General features: G+C 54.8%; 1 protein-coding gene across 1 annotated transcript in view; it reads right to left on the bottom strand.

The window, feature by feature from the left end:
- AACS (acetoacetyl-CoA synthetase) overlaps positions 1 to 5,193 on the bottom strand; it is a 28,075-nt gene extending 22,882 nt beyond the window's left edge. The window contains exon 1 of the mRNA XM_037051874.1: positions 4,949 to 5,193. Within this exon, the coding sequence (XP_036907769.1) occupies positions 4,949 to 5,081 (133 nt within the window). The 5' untranslated portion in view covers positions 5,082 to 5,193. The remainder of the gene's footprint in view (positions 1 to 4,948) is intronic.
- Between the last annotated feature and the right edge of the window lie 13,015 nt (positions 5,194 to 18,208).

Genomic DNA, 18,208 nt, shown 5'->3' on the forward strand with positions numbered 1-18,208 from the left:
CCAACCGCAGATGGCCCCCTCCTCACTGTCCCCAACCCTAGGAGCACACATGGAGGAAGGGACACAAGGGCCCCGGCCCCATGGCACTGTCCCATCTCACTACGCTGCAGTAATTGTCCCTAGTCATGCTGGACACAGCAGCAGACTCTGGGAGGGGCCCAGACAAAGCGCTGAGGGAGCAGGATCAACCCAGAGGTCACACGACCGAGCTCAGGGGACAGTGTCTTCAGGGCTCAGAGCTCAAGCACGAAGGGGAGGCTGGCTCATGGAAGTGATGGCCTCACGTCCTCTAAGCCTTAGGAGAGCACCTGACCCAGCCCCTCCCCGTCCACTCCACAGGGGGACACAGAGCAGGCCAACCAGGCGGGCAAGGAAAAACACCAGGGACAGCGCATCTGCCAAGCGGGGGCAGCCCTGACTCTAGCCATGGTGCTCGGGGACCTCAGGCAGGCCATTCTGCTCCTCTGGGACTGAGTTCCCCTTGAGTGTTACCTTGAAATCAGCTGGAGAAGACCAGGGATCCTTCTACGATCATGTAGACTCAACCCCTGCGTGTCAGGGCCCGGCTGGGTCACCTGCATTCGAATCTCAGCACTGCCACTTACTAGACAGAGACCTTGGGCTGGGGCTGCACCTTTCGGAGCCCCAGCGCTCCCATCTGTAAAATGGGGCAACAGCGACTCCTTTAGAGGACCATGGCAAGGACAGACAGAGCACGTGGCCGGGAGACCACAGGCCGTGAGCTGGACTGCCCAGGCTCAGACCCTGCCCCGCTGACTGGGGGCTCCCACGAATCAGTCAGTGGCCGTCTCTGGGCCCCAGCCTCCCCCGCCATGGAAGGAAGATGGCGGCACTCATCACAGGCCACCATGAGGACTGAAGGAGTCACACCCCACACAGCACTGAGGGCAGTGTGCTTGGCAGGGCCACAGGTCAGCCATTATCGTCTCTCCCAGTCACTTTGCAGGAGCAGGGCGTGCGACGGGCTGTGTGATGGTGTGTGAAAAGCTAAGACGTGGACATGGGGTGTGGAGTGCGTGGAAGTGCCGGGTCCTCAATCAGAAACAGGTGGGCCCGCCTGGGTGGCCCTGGGAGAGGGGCCTCCCCGTGCTCCTCCCTCTCCCAGTCTCATTGTTTGTCTGTCTGTTTTAAATCCCCTTGGTCCTTGGAAACAAAAGGGCTCCGCCCCCGGCCACCCCTCCTAAGTGACAAGAGAGAGGGACCAGGGGCTGGGAGTACAGGGCCCCAGAGACTGCCCACCTGCCTGCCCATCTGGGGGACACAACAGCACCCTGACAGCACAAGGACCCGAGGGGGCAGCGGAGCAGTGCGGGGACTCTGTGCGGGCAGTTGCCCCTGGCGACAACTCGGCCAAGTCGTTGAATACGACTCCTCGGGCTTCCACTTACACCCTTGGCTCCACTCGGGGGCTACAACCAGGGGCCCAGAGGGCCAACCACGGGCACCGTGGGGGCTCCGTTCCCACATGTTCATAAAGCACCTGAACCCGCGCTGCCAACACGAAAATCAGAGCTTACAAAGGGAAGTCGGGGTCTCTGGCTTCCTGTGAGAAAACAGCCTCTTGCAGCCAGCCTGAGATTCTCAGCCCTGGGCCATCCCCTTCCACACTGATAGGATGCAAATGAGTGGGCGGGACTCCTGAGGCTGGGTCATAAAAGAAACTGCGGCTCCCACCGCATTCTCTTGGATCACCTGCTCTGCAGGAAGTCGGTGACCGTGCAGTGGAGACACAGGCAGTCCTAGGTGGCACTCCTGCCCCACAACCTGCACCGACCCACTGCCACTTGCCCCTCCAGCCTCCATCCAGCCCTCAGATGACAGCAGCCTCCAGAGACCCAGCGCCCGAGCCCCTCCCAGACGCCCGAGCCACACAGGCTGAGGGGCACTGAATGTTTACTGCTGTTTTAGGCTGCTCTGTCTTGGGATGATTTGTTACGTACAACAGGTAACTAACGCGCTCTCACGCCTCACTGGGATCATCAGGTAGAGCGAGGTCCCAGCTATCCCGCCTGGCCCTTCACCCCCACGTGGGAAGCAGCTAATACAGCAGCTGAGAGCCCTGGTTCTGGAAACAGCTACAACTCCTGCGCTCACAGCTGCGAGGCCTCAACCGAGACTGAGCTCCCGTGTCCTCAGCTGGGGAACGGCGTGAAACCAGAGCGGGCTGACCGGTTATTGAGGGCTGGGTCAGTTAACATGCAAAGTGCCGAAAGGGGCCGAACACACCGAACGTGCTCCCCGAACAAGAACTGTCCTGAACACCTGTCACCGGTCCAGGTCCTGCAGGTGTCCCAGTTTGCAAGCCCTGCTTTCCTTCCACCCCCTCCCCCCTCCCCACACCGTCAAATCTCAGCCCCAGACTTGGTGGGCCCTGTGAAACGGCACTCAGAGACCCGGGGCAGGTGAGGTGCCAGAGGGTGGCCAGCGCAGCCCCTGCGGCTGTTTCTGCCTGTGCTTTCTCCCTGCTGCTTCGCTTGAGCTACTGGAGAACAGGGACACAGCCTCCCAGGGGCACGGTCCTTCAAAGAGCACATGCTCCAAAGCGGTGTCGCTCCCCTAATCAGAGGGTGGCATGTGCAGCATGTCCCCTGGGGCCTGGACAAAGAGTCTTGCATCCCATGCACACACGCTGGCCGCTCCTGAGCAGGCCTGCCTGGGTGTGCGCAGGGGACCCAGCTGGGCTCTGCTAGGAGCAGTGGCCAGAACTGACCAAGTGATAGCTCTGGTGGCCGAAGAGAGATTCTGTGACTCCACCAAGGGTCTGCCCTTTCTGAAGTGCAGGGGCGGAAATGTTGTGCCAACCTTGGTCTGAAAAGATGGGGCTGGTGGAGAGGCGGCCAGGTTGGCGACCCCGCCCCGCCAGCCACCTCAGGGCAGCAGCAAGGCTGAGGCGGCCCTGGAGGACGTGCGCCTCGCTCTCTCCGCAAGTCTGGTCAACGGCATGGCTCAGCACCGCACACCTGCTGCGCAATGCCACTGCTGGGGTCACAGAGGGGACGAGCGCAGGGTGCTGGCTTCGAGCAATACGAATGGGCACAAAGAAGTGAAAAGGCAAGGCAGGGTGCAGGTCCAATCACACACACTTGGAGCGCAGAGGAAAGAAGAAACTGGGCGACGAGAAGACGGCCTCTGGGCTAGGTCTCAAAGCGGAGCCCCAACCGCCAGGGCTGGGCCTGTGGGGAAAAAAGCCAAAGCAGAGAAAAAGCCAAAACCAAGCTCTAAACGTCCCCCACTCCGAGGAAGGAGCCCCACCTGGCTCGGCTGATGGCTGTCACGTGGCCATGCAGACCCCGCATCACAGGCTGTTGCCTTCTCCGACGAAGCTGGAAATCTTGCTTTTCCTTAGGTGGTCTCCCAGTGTGGGAGCCACCTGAACTAAGTCTGCAGGTCCAGTGTGTCCCACAGGCCACTGGGCCACCTCCCGCAACCTCATGTTCACCCTGTGACCCAGATGGCCCATTTCACAGATGAACAGAGGTTTGGGGCAATCCAGAGACTTCCCCCTGATCACACAGCTGGCGAGTGGTAGAGCCAGTCCGAACCCAGGTTGTCAAATTACAGCCTGGTCTCACCGGTCCGACAGGGCTGCCCACGGGTGAAATGATTTTGCAAATCTCTCAGCTACGTCCTGAAAGGCCCCAAGAGTAACAAGGCCCATCTGTCTCCAGCTGCTCAGTCTCCGGGGAACAGGCAGGAGGGAGAGGCTTGGGGCCTCAGGAGCGGAGGGGAGGGGCTGGGTGGAAGCTGCCAGCTGCACCGTTCAAACTCCATGGTCAGCAAGGAGCCGTTGAGAGCCTGGGAGCCAAGAAGTGACAGGCCCGTGTTTCCAGCCTGCTCTGGCAAGGCAAGCAGGGTCTACTGATGGAGGGAGGGAAGGCGGGAAGCAGGAAAACCAGTCGGTGTTCCGGGGAGAGAAAACCGGGGCCCCAAGAGAGGGGCCGGTGCTAGGGTGGAGGGGGAATGGAAGAAACCAGTGCAGCTGGGGCGGACACCCTGTACTGGCAGGATGCCAGGTCACCACTTCTGCGAGGCTGACTGAGGAGAGAGACGCCGCCGACAGAATCCCAGGAGTTGCTGCCGGCAGCTGAGGCGGCAAGAGGACAGGAAAAGCCATGAGGAGTTGAAAGGTCCACCAGGTGGCAGGACAAGCCGGCAAGAGCTGGGGGTGAGCACATGCAAGCGCCTCTCAGAAACAGGGGCCCTTCTCCACCCTGCCCATACCCAGCCTGGTGGCTCCTGAGGCCGAGTGGTGGCTGGAAGGAGGGGCCCTCCAGGTGTGCTTGGGGCTGGGAGGGTGAGCACGAGGGAAGGGCAACCCCAAAGGCAGCCTGACCATCGGGCTCGCCACCTGACCATCCTTCTCCCCGGTGCCCTGAAGTAACACGCTGGCCTTCTAGCAGGGTCAGCCCAGGGAGGGGTGGGGGGCTCTTAACAAGAAGCAGCATGAGGTACGACCCCCACAAACGAAGGAGAGGAGCTGCAAGGCAGACAGGCCCGTGTGCTCAGGAGGAAGCCCCAGGGCTGGAGTGCAAGACCCCAGGGAGCACCTCAGCTCATAGGAAGGAACCCTGTGCCTGAGCACGGGACAGCTGGGTGTAGTGGGGATGCCCCATGAGCAAGGGAGATGCTGCAGTCAGAGGTTCAGCACTCTGAGCGAGGAGGTGATGCCCTGCACAAGCAAGGGGACTAACCCCCACGGTCCAAGGCGCCCCATCCCCTGGAGAGGGGCTCCAGTCCAGCGACTCCTCCAACCCCAGAAGTGGGAAACAACATCGGGAAACCCTTCCAACAATTAGGAGGGGCCGCGAGAGCAACGTCAAGGAAAAGGGGACGCCAGGGCCCCAGGAGGCGAGCCCCGCCACCAGGTGGGCCCCTCGGATCCCGAGGGAGGTGGCCCGGGAGGCCCCTAGCAGCCACGCTCACTCACCGAGCGCCAGGCCGCAGGCAGCGCCCACAGCCGCCCGAAAGCGGTCCATCAGCGTGATCTTCTTGCTGTCCGGCTCCCACATCACCTGGCCCTCCAGGATCTCGTCCGGCCCGGCTCGCGGCTCCTTGGACATGGCTGCGGCGGGGGCGCGGCGAGAGCTAGATGGCTCGATGGCAGGTGGCTGCACACGCCGCGAAAAGCGCAACTGAACCAGCCGCGGCGCCGGCTAGTAAGACACGGGGCGAGCCCCGCCCACCGAGGCCCCCGCCCGCTGCAGTCCACGCCCACGGACGTCCCCGCCCTTTCAGAGTCCCTGCTCTGCTCTCGCGTGTAACCCTCCGCGAGTGCGGCGCGTTGCAAAGGAGTGCCAGCCGCTGAGCGCAGCGCGGCTGGACCCGGACCTGCTCTCCCCGGCGGTTGGGGCGGCGCAGGCGCGTTGGGGGTAGAAGCAGCCCGGGAAGCCAGTGCCGCTGATTCCATCACGTGTTCCTAGGTTCACTCTCGGTTTTTTTCTAGCTGCGCGACTTGACTGGGCGCCTGCTGGGTACCAGGCACTGCTGGGGCTTTGAGGATTCAGCCGTGAACAAGGCAAAAGCCCTGCTGTTCTCGGCAACACGTAAGGAGAGAGGGACAGACCAGGAACAAATAAACATCCCATGTATGTCGTACACAGGCTAAAGCTCACTGGGCCATACACAGTATACCAGTGAGCATCATGATATACGTGGTAGAGTAATAAGTAGAATACTGTTCGCATGGGAAGAAACAAAGCAGGGGGGGAAGGTAGGTAGGTAACATGAGGTTTCCATCTAAATAGAGGTGGCAGGGAAGATCCCATTGAGAAGGTGGCAGGGATGAGCTGGCTGACCCCGCCCCCTGCGATGAGAATTGGGAGGTTTTGAGCAGAGTAGGAACAGTATCCGACTGTAGCTGTTTACTGATGGTACTCGTAGCGTACCTTGGTGCCCAGAGCTAGGACCCGTCCCTATATTCCTGTCATAACTCATTCTCCCAGCGATCCCGCCACTTCCCCCCAAGTACAATATTTTATAGTGTTTAAGTTTTATGAAGCCACCTCCCCCTTCCACCCCTGACACAGTTTCCATCTCCCAGTCCTCACAGATAAGCCCAGGCTCTCACTTAAAACAGGGTGTTTCCTCTATAAACATGGCTTCCAGAATAGCCCCATCCACTGACCTACACGCCCTAGGGCTGGGGGGCTAGCCCTTTGTCTCCAAGGTAACACCTTGGTGGAAGTTCATCCCTTCAACTGGAGAATGCAAGTTCCAGAGGAGCAGAATCCTTGTCGCACTGGTTCACCGCAGGGCTCTCAGCTGTATTCATTCATTCATTCATTCATTCATTCAGAAATAGCTCATGCCCGCCTGCTGTGGACTAGGCTAGGGGGTTCCTATGTGTAAAGAGTGAACCCAGCCCTCAGGGGGGCACGGAAGTCTGCAGTCCAACCACCTGGTTAGCCGATGCTCATGGAACCGGGAAGGGCTGGGTTTATACACCCACCTGACAGCCACCTGATTCGTTGTTAACCCCTTCAGCCCATTCAGCCAGACCCAGGGGACCCCAGGGAGAGTAGGCGAGGTCAGTGAAGGAACTGGGTGCTTTGTCAGCACGCCTGGCACATGCCCCCAGACACGCGAGTCTGTGGGGTGCTTTTCTGGGCCCCACCTTGCTACCCCCATCCTTCCTAACAAGATCCGGGGTGGTGGGGGGTGGAGAGGACCAGATTCGAGAAAGTGCTTCCCACTGAAAGACGAAACGGAGCTGGGAGGGCCCTGCTTTTCCAAGAACTGCGTCACCGCCCCTTGGTTAACTGCAATCCCGGCTCGCACTTTGTCCCCGTTGCTGGTGTTTGGTACGGATTCGGATGGACACCCTGCATCCACCACACTCCCGACTTAACGCGCCCCCATCACACTGCCGGTGCTTTGGGACTTTTCATAAAGAGGGTAGAAATTTGCCAGGCCAAGGACACAGACCTCCTCGTTGTTCCTTGAAATCTGCCCTGCTCGGCCCTCCACGGAGAAGCCCACCCACGATGTTTCTTTCTCCCGCTGGGGTGAGCATTAAGTTACATTCCCCATGTTTCAAAGTCTGCACTGTTCAGTGGCCATTAACCGATACAGCAAACTGTGCGAGCAGGCTGAGTCCTCTGGAGTCTGTTGAAAACCTTTTCATGGGCAGGGCCTGAGTGTTCGGAAATAGCAAGGAGTTGCCCCAGAAAGGCCCACAGGGGTGGTGTGGAGAAGGCGAGGCAGCCCCAGAGGAGGGAGGAGCCGGGGCCATCGCAGGGGAGTTCACGGGCTGCTGACAGTGCAACTCTCGTCCTCTTCACAAAACGTGCTGCTCTTTGTGCACCTAGAAACAGATGTCGTAAAGCAGGCACAGCTGGGAAAATAACAAAGTTTCTGTCCTCCCTCCTGGGAGGGGCCTGGAAACCAGCCTGGTGGACGCCCTGGTCTCCCCGCCTCCCGCTGAGAAGGCCAGCAAGCCACCTTCAGCGAGTCTCCTTGGGGGACGGTGCCAAGAATCGGCTTCTAGGCAGTTTCCTCATAGGCTTGCATGGCCATTTTTTTTAATTGAGCATTTGATAATAAAGTGAGACGAGGCTTTGCTGTCATTGGAATGAATATGCCCCATGTGATTAAATAAAATATATTTTATTCATCTTACTGATTAACGCACACCAACTCAGATAGAAACTGCATTTTAAAATGTATTCTTCAGGCCTGGCTGGTGTGGCTCAGTGGATTGAGCGCAGGCCTGCAAACCACATGGTTCAATTCCCAGTCAGGGCACATGCCTGGGTTGCAGGCCAGTTCCCAGCAGGGGACTCACAAGACGCAACCATACATTGATATTTCTCTCCTCCTCTCCTTCCCTTCCTCTCTAAAGACAAATAAATAAAATCTTAAAAAATAAATAAAATAAAGTGTATTCTTCAATGTTCCTTAATATATCTGGAGAAATTTTAAAGTATTGGAAAATCCTACGTTTTCAGTTACAGAATCAGCGTCAGTAAACGCCACTACTTTGGTTGTCCCAAAATTAGAACACTTCAACCCAAGCCAGACTTTCCACTTGGGAGAAACGTCCAAGCCAGAGAAAGATGAGCCAATGGTGGGCGGTTATTAAAGGAGGCTTTGGGGTTGGTTGGGTTGCTGATTACGCCCAGTCCAGAACCGGGGTGAGTTCCGAGTCAGCCTCTGTTGCCGTTAAGTGGCGAAGGACAATGAGCATGCACATCATTTCCCTCGTGATTGTAAGGGCCGAGGGCATGTGAGGTGGAGGAGCTGTAAATTGAGTGCATTAAAAGCATCTGGATACCCACACCCCTTGGAAATTCTGTAGATACCCTCAGGGATCAATATGCCCCAATTTAAAGGCCCGCCCCCGCCAGTCTAAGCCAATCACAACACTCCTTTCCCCCTTTACCTTTACCTTTTCCCCTTTTCCCCTTTACCTTTTTCCCCTTTACCCCTTGGCCCAAAGTCCTCACGAGACCAAATGATAGCCAATGAGAGCGAAGGTGAGTGTAATGGGGAGGGGACTCTGGACCGGTTTTTCTCCAATGAGCCAGGTCCTTGGCAGCTATGACAGACATTTTGAGACCCCCAGCAACCACGCTGCGGAAAGCCCGGGAACGGAGCGTGTCCGGGCGGAAGCGGGGGGGAAAAGCCTAGCCCCTCTGCTGGCCACCAGCGCAAGGCCGTGACCAGCCCGCGGCTTCTGGCTGAAGGAACAGTAACTGCTATCCTGGCTTAAGCCGCTGGCTGCTGAGCTGTCGCAGCTGCTGCCAAAGGCATCGTAACTGAAGCAATGACCAAAGGTCATTTTGCTTGCTCTCCCACCCCCCTCCCCCAGGGGATTCTCTTCTTTTTAGTACACCCATCGCCCCTGCTCCGAGATGTAAGGCTGTCAGCAATAACCAGGGGAGGTCAGACGCCCAAGCCAGGGCCCCTGAATCAGCTTCTGTGTCTCAGGGTCGCACAGGCCAGGAGAAACAAGAACCTAAGGCTCTCCGCCCACTCGAGGTGAAGCAGCCAGCCCAGCGCTGATCTCTAGGAAGAACCTTCCAGACAGAGGCATAGCAGGTGCCAAGGCCCTGAGGCGTACTGGCACAGCCCAGTGGCACCTGCCACGTGGGGCCCTGGGAGGCCGCGGGTAGAGACTTTCGGTTTTATTCAAGGTGTAATTACAAGCCATTTGGAAACGTTTTGAGTGGGGTGTGATGTGGCTTCAATTTCAAAAGGATGGGGTTGGGGTGGGGTGGACAGGGCACAATCAGGGGACCTCTTAGGAGGGTTTTGCATAGTCGCATGGACTGGGGTGGAAAGGTGGGGATGGTGAGAAGAGGAGTAGATGATGGACGGATGGATGGATCGATCTTTAAATATCTACGTGTACACAGAGAAACTTTGGAAAGCAGAACCAAGTGGATATGCTGCTGCGTTAGATAAGCAACCTTGGAGCCCGGGTGGGAGAACAAATTCTGGCATAAAACTGATTTTCCCCAAGTCAGAACGAAAGGAGTAATGAAGGGGGGGCTACAGGAAAGGGGGGAAGACCAGACGGGCAAGACGCTGCCATTCGCGCAGCAGGCTCTGCAGGCCCATCGAGAGGCAGGGAGGGCGTGACTCCCATCAGACACCCAGCCAGGTTCCCTGACGGTATCAGGTCAAAGGGCGTTTGAGGGTTTCTGTCCCTGGTCCTCCTGCGATGGCTGCCGCACCCCCCCCTCCGCCGCCCGCCGTCCACCCAGGGGCCAGTTGCCGAGGGCCAGAAGTCCCTGGAGCGATGTCTCAGAGTTCAAGCTCCCCACCTCCTCTCCAGCCCCAAGGACAAAGCTAAGGAGAGAATGAAGCCGTCTAACCCCGCACCTTCAAGGGAAGTCGGGCCAGGTAAAAGGTGGAGTCCCCCAGTGGAACACTATACAGCAGTGAAAAGGGCACTCCAAAGACAAGCCAGCATGACGACGAGTCTCCAACCCGTAATGCTGGGCAAGAGCAAACTCCAGGCCACAGACATGCCTTGAGTGTCTGCTTCCTTTCACAGCAAGGTCAGAAGCAGGCAAAACCCAGGATATCTGGTTTAGGGACACATACATGTTAGAAAAACAAAAAGAAGCAAAAAAAAAATACTTTCAGGGCACAGATTTCTTCTAAGAGAAGACAAGGAGGTGAATTTAGGGAGGGGCTTCCCAGGTACTGGCTGCGCCCGCCCTATCCAACTGGGTGGTAGGTATGTGGTGTGCATGTACATTCTCTCACAAACCGGACACACATACCATACTCAGTCTTTCTGTACACTTCTCACGATTAAGAAAAATAAGTACCAGCAGGGTCTCACACCTCTGATGACATTTAGGGTGGTTTTACTTCACAACAGTTGCCCTGGAACAAACACATAAAGGCTCACGGCACATGTCGGTATTTCCAAAGGTGCCAACTCCCGCTCCAAACTTTCTCCGTCCTGATGCCCGGAAAGGAAGGTTTCCGTGCACACAGTCTGGCCATGGGACTCAGTCATTCAACAATTGTTGTTGACGGACAGGAGGGCCTAGAGTGGGTTGGGTACTGTGACCGGGAACAAGGCAGGTGCAGCGCACCCCTCCCCACACCCCAGAATTCACAAGCCGGGGACAGACACTCCAAGGTGAGGACCCTCCAGGGTAACACCCCAGGTCCTCTGGTTGGATGTTCCTGAATCGACTAAATCAAAATATATTCATGAGGCACATTTATTATAGTCAAGGAAAAAAACCAAAGGACTAGATGGTTGCTTGACTCTCGTTCGAGAAGATTAAGCCATGGAGGACTGGTTCTTGGTAAATTGGTCAGTCGGGCCAATTCTGCAAATCCAGTGAATTGATGATTTGACAAACTGGGTTTCAGCAAATGGGTTTTTGGTGTGTCAGACCAGTTCTGCGTGAATCACCTGACACAGACATTTGTCATCAGGTCAAGGGTCACCCCCTCTAACCGGACCTTCCCCGGCCAGTCAACTTGTTAAGCATTCCTCCCACTGCCCACCCAGGCAGTCGACCCACTGTTTCATTATTTTCCCCTTGACCGGGCCAGTCAGTTAATCCTGATCATCGTCTTCTGTCTCTAACCTTGACTGTGAAGTTCTGCGAAAGCAAGGGTAGGTGCCCTGTGAATGTACTCTCCCCGCGGCTCACTGGTGCCTACGGCTGTGGGGTCGGCAGACATTCAGAGGAGGTGGTGCCCCACACCCTGTTTGGGTCTGGCCTCCTTCTCCTCTCTTTCTGCAGAAGACAGGCTTCTGGAGAAAAGGATCACAAGAAATAAGGAGTCTCCTATGTGTTCATCCGGCCCATGTGATGAAGGAAAGGCCTAGAGGGTGTGATAAGATGCAAGGAAATCTCAGTGTCACTCAGGTACACACTTCGCTTTTTCGTGCCGTGCCCGCCTCACCCCGGGCTAGGCACGTAGTGAAAGGCCTCTGGAATGCACTGCTCCTCCTCCGGAAACCTCCCCGCTGAAAGGATGAAGCCAGAGGCAGCGTGACCCCGTGGAGCATGACTGACTACTCTATCCTCCGGACTAGAAAGTTATTGGAAGCACCCTGAAGGCACAGAGGCTGGAAAAATGTGAAAAATGTACGAAACGGGACCAGCCAGGCTGCAGGGGGTGGACCCTGCGCCGACAGATAACATCTGAGCGAACTCAAGCCTAGTGTCCTGTCTGTGTCCACTGCTGTCACGTGACTGTAGCCCCTCCTCTTGTACAATCCAGGGAAAGCTGGAAGCCCTAACCCCTCCTGGCTGGTGCCCTAACCCCTCAGGGCTAGCGCGTTTCTCTGGAGCCTAGCCTCTTTCCTCCCTGAGAAAGCAAATTAAAATTTGCTCTCGGTTGTCATTGTGAATTCTTTCACAGCCCGCGTCGCGGGCCACCCTGATACCACCTCCACCCCATTTATTGGGTGTGGCTGCCATGCCAAATCGCACCCAGACAGATCCTCCACCCATGACCCTGTTTGTACCCATAGCACTTATGAGTATCTGAAAGGAAGGCCTTGGTACGCCTCCAGCGAGCGGCTCAACTGCCCTTCATTCCCGCCCCTCTGGTTGGTTCACCAGCCACTCCAGCGGGTCCTGCGCACTGTAGCAGCCCCAGAAATGTTTATGGATTAAAGACCCCAGGGCGGAGGGGCTCGGAATTTGACCCTCTCGTCTATACTGGGCATGTCTTGGACATTTGGGGCAATTTAAGCCTTTCTTTCATCTTTACCAGCGTCCTTTTAGGTATTGTATTTATTTGTATTCATGATTCTTTGGGTGTTCTTGTTCCTTAATCCTTTTGGATGTTAATCAAGAGTTTGAATTTTCCGGATGGGTCCTTCAAAGTCGGCAAAGCCCGCTCCAGTAAAGCCGCCCAACTCTGTTCATTGCTCCGCCACCTGGCAGGACAGAGGGCTCGCGGCCTCCACCACGGGCGGGCACCCCGCCGGTTGCCGCGGACTTCCGCCTGCCCCCGCGGGCTCTCAGCCAGCGGCTCGCGGCCCGGCGCGCTGGAAGGAGGTGTCGGCGGCGAAGGGATCCAGACCACAGCACGCGCCACACGTAACTCACACGCTGATTGGCTGGTGGAGCGCTGGTCCCACATCAGCTGCCGCACCGGGGTTGAGAGCCAACCAATCGCTAGTCGCTCCGATGAACGGGTCGCGCCTCTCAGCCAATCTAAAAGGAGAGGCGGAAAAAGGTGTGCCCAATAGGAGCCGGGCAGCGGGGCGGGGTCGCCCTTCAACCTCGAGGCCCCCCCCCCGTGCTGTCACCTTGACGACCGATGGGTACAGGAGGAGTCATCCTGCCCCAAATGCTGGTCTCCCCTAATCTCGATATAGTCACCCTTGCTGTTGCTGAGTCACAGCCTAGAGCTTGGCTCCTGTGGGACAAAAGCAGGCATTTTCGTTTGGGACACGGTTACTCTAACATTTGTACAATATTCATAACATTTACACCCAGATATGAGTACATTGGGCTCCTAGTGAGACCCAGTACACTTGGGGGATGGGAGGGCACCCCACGAAGTGCAGAGGGAAGGAAGTGACAAATAACCAGGGTCAAAGCCGGTGAACGAGGAAGCGGTCCCTCACCCAACACCAAGTACCTGACACCTTGATCTTGGACTTCAGCCTCCAGGACTGTGATAAGTAAGTGTCCCTTGTTTAAGCTCCAATCTAGGGCATTTTTGTTATAGCAGCTCAAATGGACTAAGGCAAGGACCTTTTGATACCCTTTTACTGAAGACCTGGAGCATTTGTTTCTGTGGGTTATATCTCCCATCTAGAATTAATAATAAACTTAGAAATAAAGACCAAATTAGAAATAAAACTTGAGCAACATATATATATATATATATATACACACACACATATATATATTCATTTAAAAATAACAATAATAAGCCCACTACAAGTTAGCATACACATACTATTTTTATGAAAATAACTAAACCAATGATGGCCGTGATGGACACAGCTGGTGTGGCGGAAGCTGGTGAAGCTCAAACGAGACTGGACTAGGGTGGGACGTCTGGTTTTCATTGTAGGGACATGTGTTGTCCCCTCGGCCAGCACACGTCACCTGATGAGGACTGGCTCCTGTTTCATTAATTCCTCTGGGTCCCCATCTGCCGTCCTAGAGTGCTGTTTCATCCCAATCTTTCTTTTCTGATGTATTCTTGCAAAAAATGGTTATTTTAACCTCGTATTTACTTCACTCATGGACGGTTTTCCTATCTCACTCTGGGTCCTACTTTCTCTCCAGCAGGGCTGCCGCGGCTACTAACCGCGACCTTCTCTGCCCATTCGCTCTCCCAGGGCTCTCTCTTTGAGCTGGCCAGGTGGTCTCCAAAGAAGGTCAAGGTGCCTAGCCTCACACTGTCCCCTGGGGGCCCCTGCGAGACTCTCCTTGCAATATAAATGTACTCAGGAGCAATACTGTGGGTCATAGTGGACTTGACTTTCTCTTGCTACATTCGTTCCTGAATGTTTGCTAGGAAAACACTTTTAGCACCCACAAAGTATCTCTAAAGTATCTTGGTTCAGGTGGGGCTGGAAGGGTGGTCATCAAAGCCCTGTTAGGGTGCCCCTAATCCGCATATGAAAATACAGGATGCCTGGTTAAATTTTCGTTTTCTATCCTCACCCAAGGACATGCTCCCTGATTTAGAGAGAGGGGAGGGACGGGGAGGGAAGGGGGGGGAGAAACATCGATTGGTTGCCTTCCACACACAGCCTGATGGTGGACGGAACCTGCAACTCAGGCATTTGCCCTGACTGGGAATCGAACCTGCGACCTTTCCGACTATGGGACAGTGCTTCGACCAACTGAGCCACACCAGCCAGGGCAGGATGCCTGGTTACATTTGAATTTCAGATAAACAACTGATACATTTTTAGTGTAAGTACATCCCAAGTACTATTTGGGTCATATGACCATCCCAGACGGGGCACAGACTCGCAGAACCACCCTTATGTGTCTGCACTGGGAAGACTCCACATATGCTTAGCTGGAAGTGATAAAGCACATTTAGGAAGTCCGTACAACAAAATTACAATAAACATTTATTTAGCTGTAATTTTCACAGTCTTTTAATTCTGTTCTGAAATCAGTCTACAAATACCTCTACATATCACCAAAGCCAGTTATTCAATAAATAACAGGAATGTATCGCTTTGCAAAAAAAAATTAAATTAAAAAAATAAGCCTTATACATTTATGTCTATACATGATATTTGTAGAATCAGTTTCTCAAAGCTCATGGGGTTGAACTGCGCACACCACGCATGTACACACACACACACACACACACACCACTATATTCAGATCAGATGGATTTATGTGAAGCGCCAAATTAAATGTTCTATCAAATTCATAGCCAGGTACACAAAACCAGAACCAAATCGGGAGAGCGCGGCTGACAATGGGCGGCGTACCTCACACGTATGATTTCCAGTTAGGAGGAGGGAAGTTGCTTCGGTGACTGTGAGCTGAGCGCTACTCACCGTCACCGCCACAAGGAATCAACTTAATTTAAAGTACTCAGAGATTCAACACACATGCAGATACTCGATTAACACTAAAACCTTTAAATCTGCAAAAAGACATTGGAACATGTGGTTGCGAACGCCCCTAGCTGCCATGGGTGCCGAGCACATCTAAACAATCAGCTTAGATGCCAGCACGAGGGAACATCTGGTCCGGGTGTACCTGCTGCGCGTCAGGCCGTCACAGGAGGGCAGCGTTCAAATGTAGACAGAAGCCTGTGTTTCTCAGATATTGTACATTGTGCCCATGGCTGCCTAACACTAACTTTACAGGTACAGTGTTAGATCCTGCAAAAGGTACAGAAGTCTATTATTCACAAGTGAGGCGCAGAAGTCCAACTACTCAGGTGGCCATAAACAAAAACTCCGCAGAATAGTGATCTATTGTTTAAAAAAAATAAAGCTGGGGCGGGTGACACCGGGTGGCCGACGGCTGTGTTTCTGGTTGAATCAGCCACTTCAGACCCCAGCAGGACGAAGGTAGCCGGCACCAACCCCTAAGGCAGATGGATGTCATTCTTCAAATGCATCTTAAGTAGCAGGCAGTGTGGGAATGAAGCCACGTAGGATTTTGAGAGTCTGCATTGGCTGTTGGACATGTCATTCCTAATCTCTCCGTAAGGCTGCTGAATCAGAGATGGATTAACAGACAAAGTCCCTGTGGCCCCCGAGAGCCAGCCCTGGTGGGCGCCCAAAAGTCCTGACCCTCCCAAATACAGACCCTGACCCACACGTGCACCCAGCAGAGGATGCCAGTGCAGCCCCCAGGGCCCCTCTCCCCGCTTAGCTGCCTGGGACAGGCTGCAGGTGGCCCTGCGTGGCGTGCTGTGCCTTCGGGGACCTGAGTATTAAAAATCTTCTTTCAGTGGCATTAACCCCTGTGTGTGTCATTGTGTGGTCACCTTTATAAATTAAGACCCCGGCACAATTCACAGGACAAGCTTTCAAGTTCTGTTGCTGTGCCTTCTTTCGTGGAAGTGATCTGGGGTACCCCTGAAACATGAAGCAGAAGACCCCAGAAGGCGGGGAATGCTGACTGGTGTCCGGAAATGTATTTAAGGAATTAGGGCAGGCTTTGCCCCCGGAAAGCATCTTTTTCTCGCGTGTCAGGTAAGACAACATTCGAGACATCGGTCCCCAAACATCCCCATGAACCCAGCGATTGAGAGACAGTTGGTCCTTTCCTTTTCTGGACTAGTTTCTGTTCTTGGTGTTAACTATGATTCTAAAGCATCGGGAAATTAACACTGATTATTTAAAAAACTGAGTCTCACTTGGAACAGATCCGTGGTAGTTCTCGCCAGGATGTTTTTGTATCCCAGTCAATGGAATGTTGCACTAATATATTCCACAGCCCTGAAGATTAAAAAAGGTATCTTCAAGGTATGAGATAATGGTACAAAAATACATTTCTCCATGTACAAAAGAGAGAAAAAGAGAAAGAGGTGTGTGTGGTGGGGAGGCCACATACCCTATGAGCTTCCATGGAATGCGGAAAGAAACCCCCAGCTCTGGGGGGGTTAGGAATGTGCCCAAACAAAAGTCAAGCTTCTGCAATAAGAAGCAAGAGTCCTTCAGCCCTAACATCAAGGATGTCCATCAGCATCTCAGACAAGGTTCTACCCTGAAGCGACTCCCCTAACAAAGGGAGGCTCCTTCACGACAAAGACAGACAGACAGACATCTGTCACTGAAGCACCCCCGACTGTAAAAGGGCCTTCAGGGCCCACGTGGTAGGAAGGGAGCAAAATCTCAACCTCGATTTTCAGTTATGCTGGTGGCTGGTCTGGGGGCGTGGAGAGGCTCCCTTGGTTTTCTGAGAGCTAAAATGGCTTTCTTACCTGGACCTCAGGCCAGCCCAGGGCCCTTCAGGGTTCAGGTGCAAGGGCGAGACGGGGAATGGAGTGACCATTATACCCAGGCCAGTGAGAGTTTAAGACTCAAAAGTTTTCTGCAGACCTGGCTGGTGTGGCTCAGTGGATTGAGCACTGGCCTGTGAACCAAAGGGTCTCCAGTTCGATTCCCAGTCAGGGCACATGCCTGGGTTGTGGGCCAGGTCCCCAGTAGGGGGCACAAAAGAGGCAACCACATGTTGATATTTCTCTCCCTCTCTTTCTCCCCACCTTCCCTTTGCTCTAAAAATAAATAAATAATATCTTTTAAAAAGTTTTGTGCAGAACGTGCCGATTCCCCCCGGTCAGCATACGCAAAGCCATGTCTTGTACCTAAGCAAGTTGAACGCACACGCAGAAACGAGAGGACCCTGGGGGCCCCCCCACCAGAGTCCTCTGTACTCGGTGCTAAAACACATTCGCCCACAAGTATCTCAATGGCAAAACTGGGTGGGCAGTCGCCAGCCAGAAAGCCCAGGCTTCAAGTGCCCGGGTACACACACCCGCCAGAGCACACCCGAGGAGCGAGACCAAGGCAGAAGCGCTTGGACCCTTGCTGCGCACCTTTAAAAGGAACGTTTCCTAACTACCCCTCAGAAACACCTGCTTCTGTTTTCCAGCTAAAACCTCACGGAGCACCGCCCCGGAGCTGGCAGGGGACTGAGTTCTCTGCAGCGTGGGCCACAGGCCTTGGTTCTGCCTGACCAGACAGGGAGGGGGCTCAGGTGGGGGCTGCCGGGGTGCAGAGGTGCACCTGGGGGGGCTGTGGAGACACTGGGGATCCCCAGCAGCCTTCAAAACTACATTCGGCAACAGTGGGGCTTCCTTTCTGTATCGTTTTCTGGGGCATGCCGACATGCCTGGGGGTCCTCGGAGGGGGCATTACCACCAGCCCGATTCGAGCCGTGCAACCCCCACCCATCCCCCACGCAGATGCCCACGCAGGACAGCTGTTGTCCTGCTTGGACCTCTCTCTGCCCCTGGAGACCACCTCAAACGACAAGACACCACAGACCCCTGACAGAAAGCCCCTAGCATAGGTATCGTGACAATTTCAGGAGAAACAATTCACATCTCCCCCCAGGCTCATATCTGCTGCTTACAGTCCCCGAGGTGCTTTATAAGCAGCACGAGGCCTGGAAATGCTATCACCTGCTATGGTGTGTTTTCCCTCCGAGGTCCTGAGCCAACCAAAGCCAAAAGGCAGCAAATAAGCAAAAAAAAAAAAAAAAAGCCCTTGAGAGGAGCAAGTCCTTCCCACACAGACCCAGACGGC

Source organism: Sturnira hondurensis, unplaced genomic scaffold (genome assembly GCF_014824575.4).
Source record: "Sturnira hondurensis isolate 20B ecotype Veracruz unplaced genomic scaffold, ASM1482457v3 Scaffold0007406, whole genome shotgun sequence".
In the NCBI taxonomy this organism is placed as follows: domain Eukaryota; kingdom Metazoa; phylum Chordata; class Mammalia; order Chiroptera; family Phyllostomidae; genus Sturnira; species Sturnira hondurensis.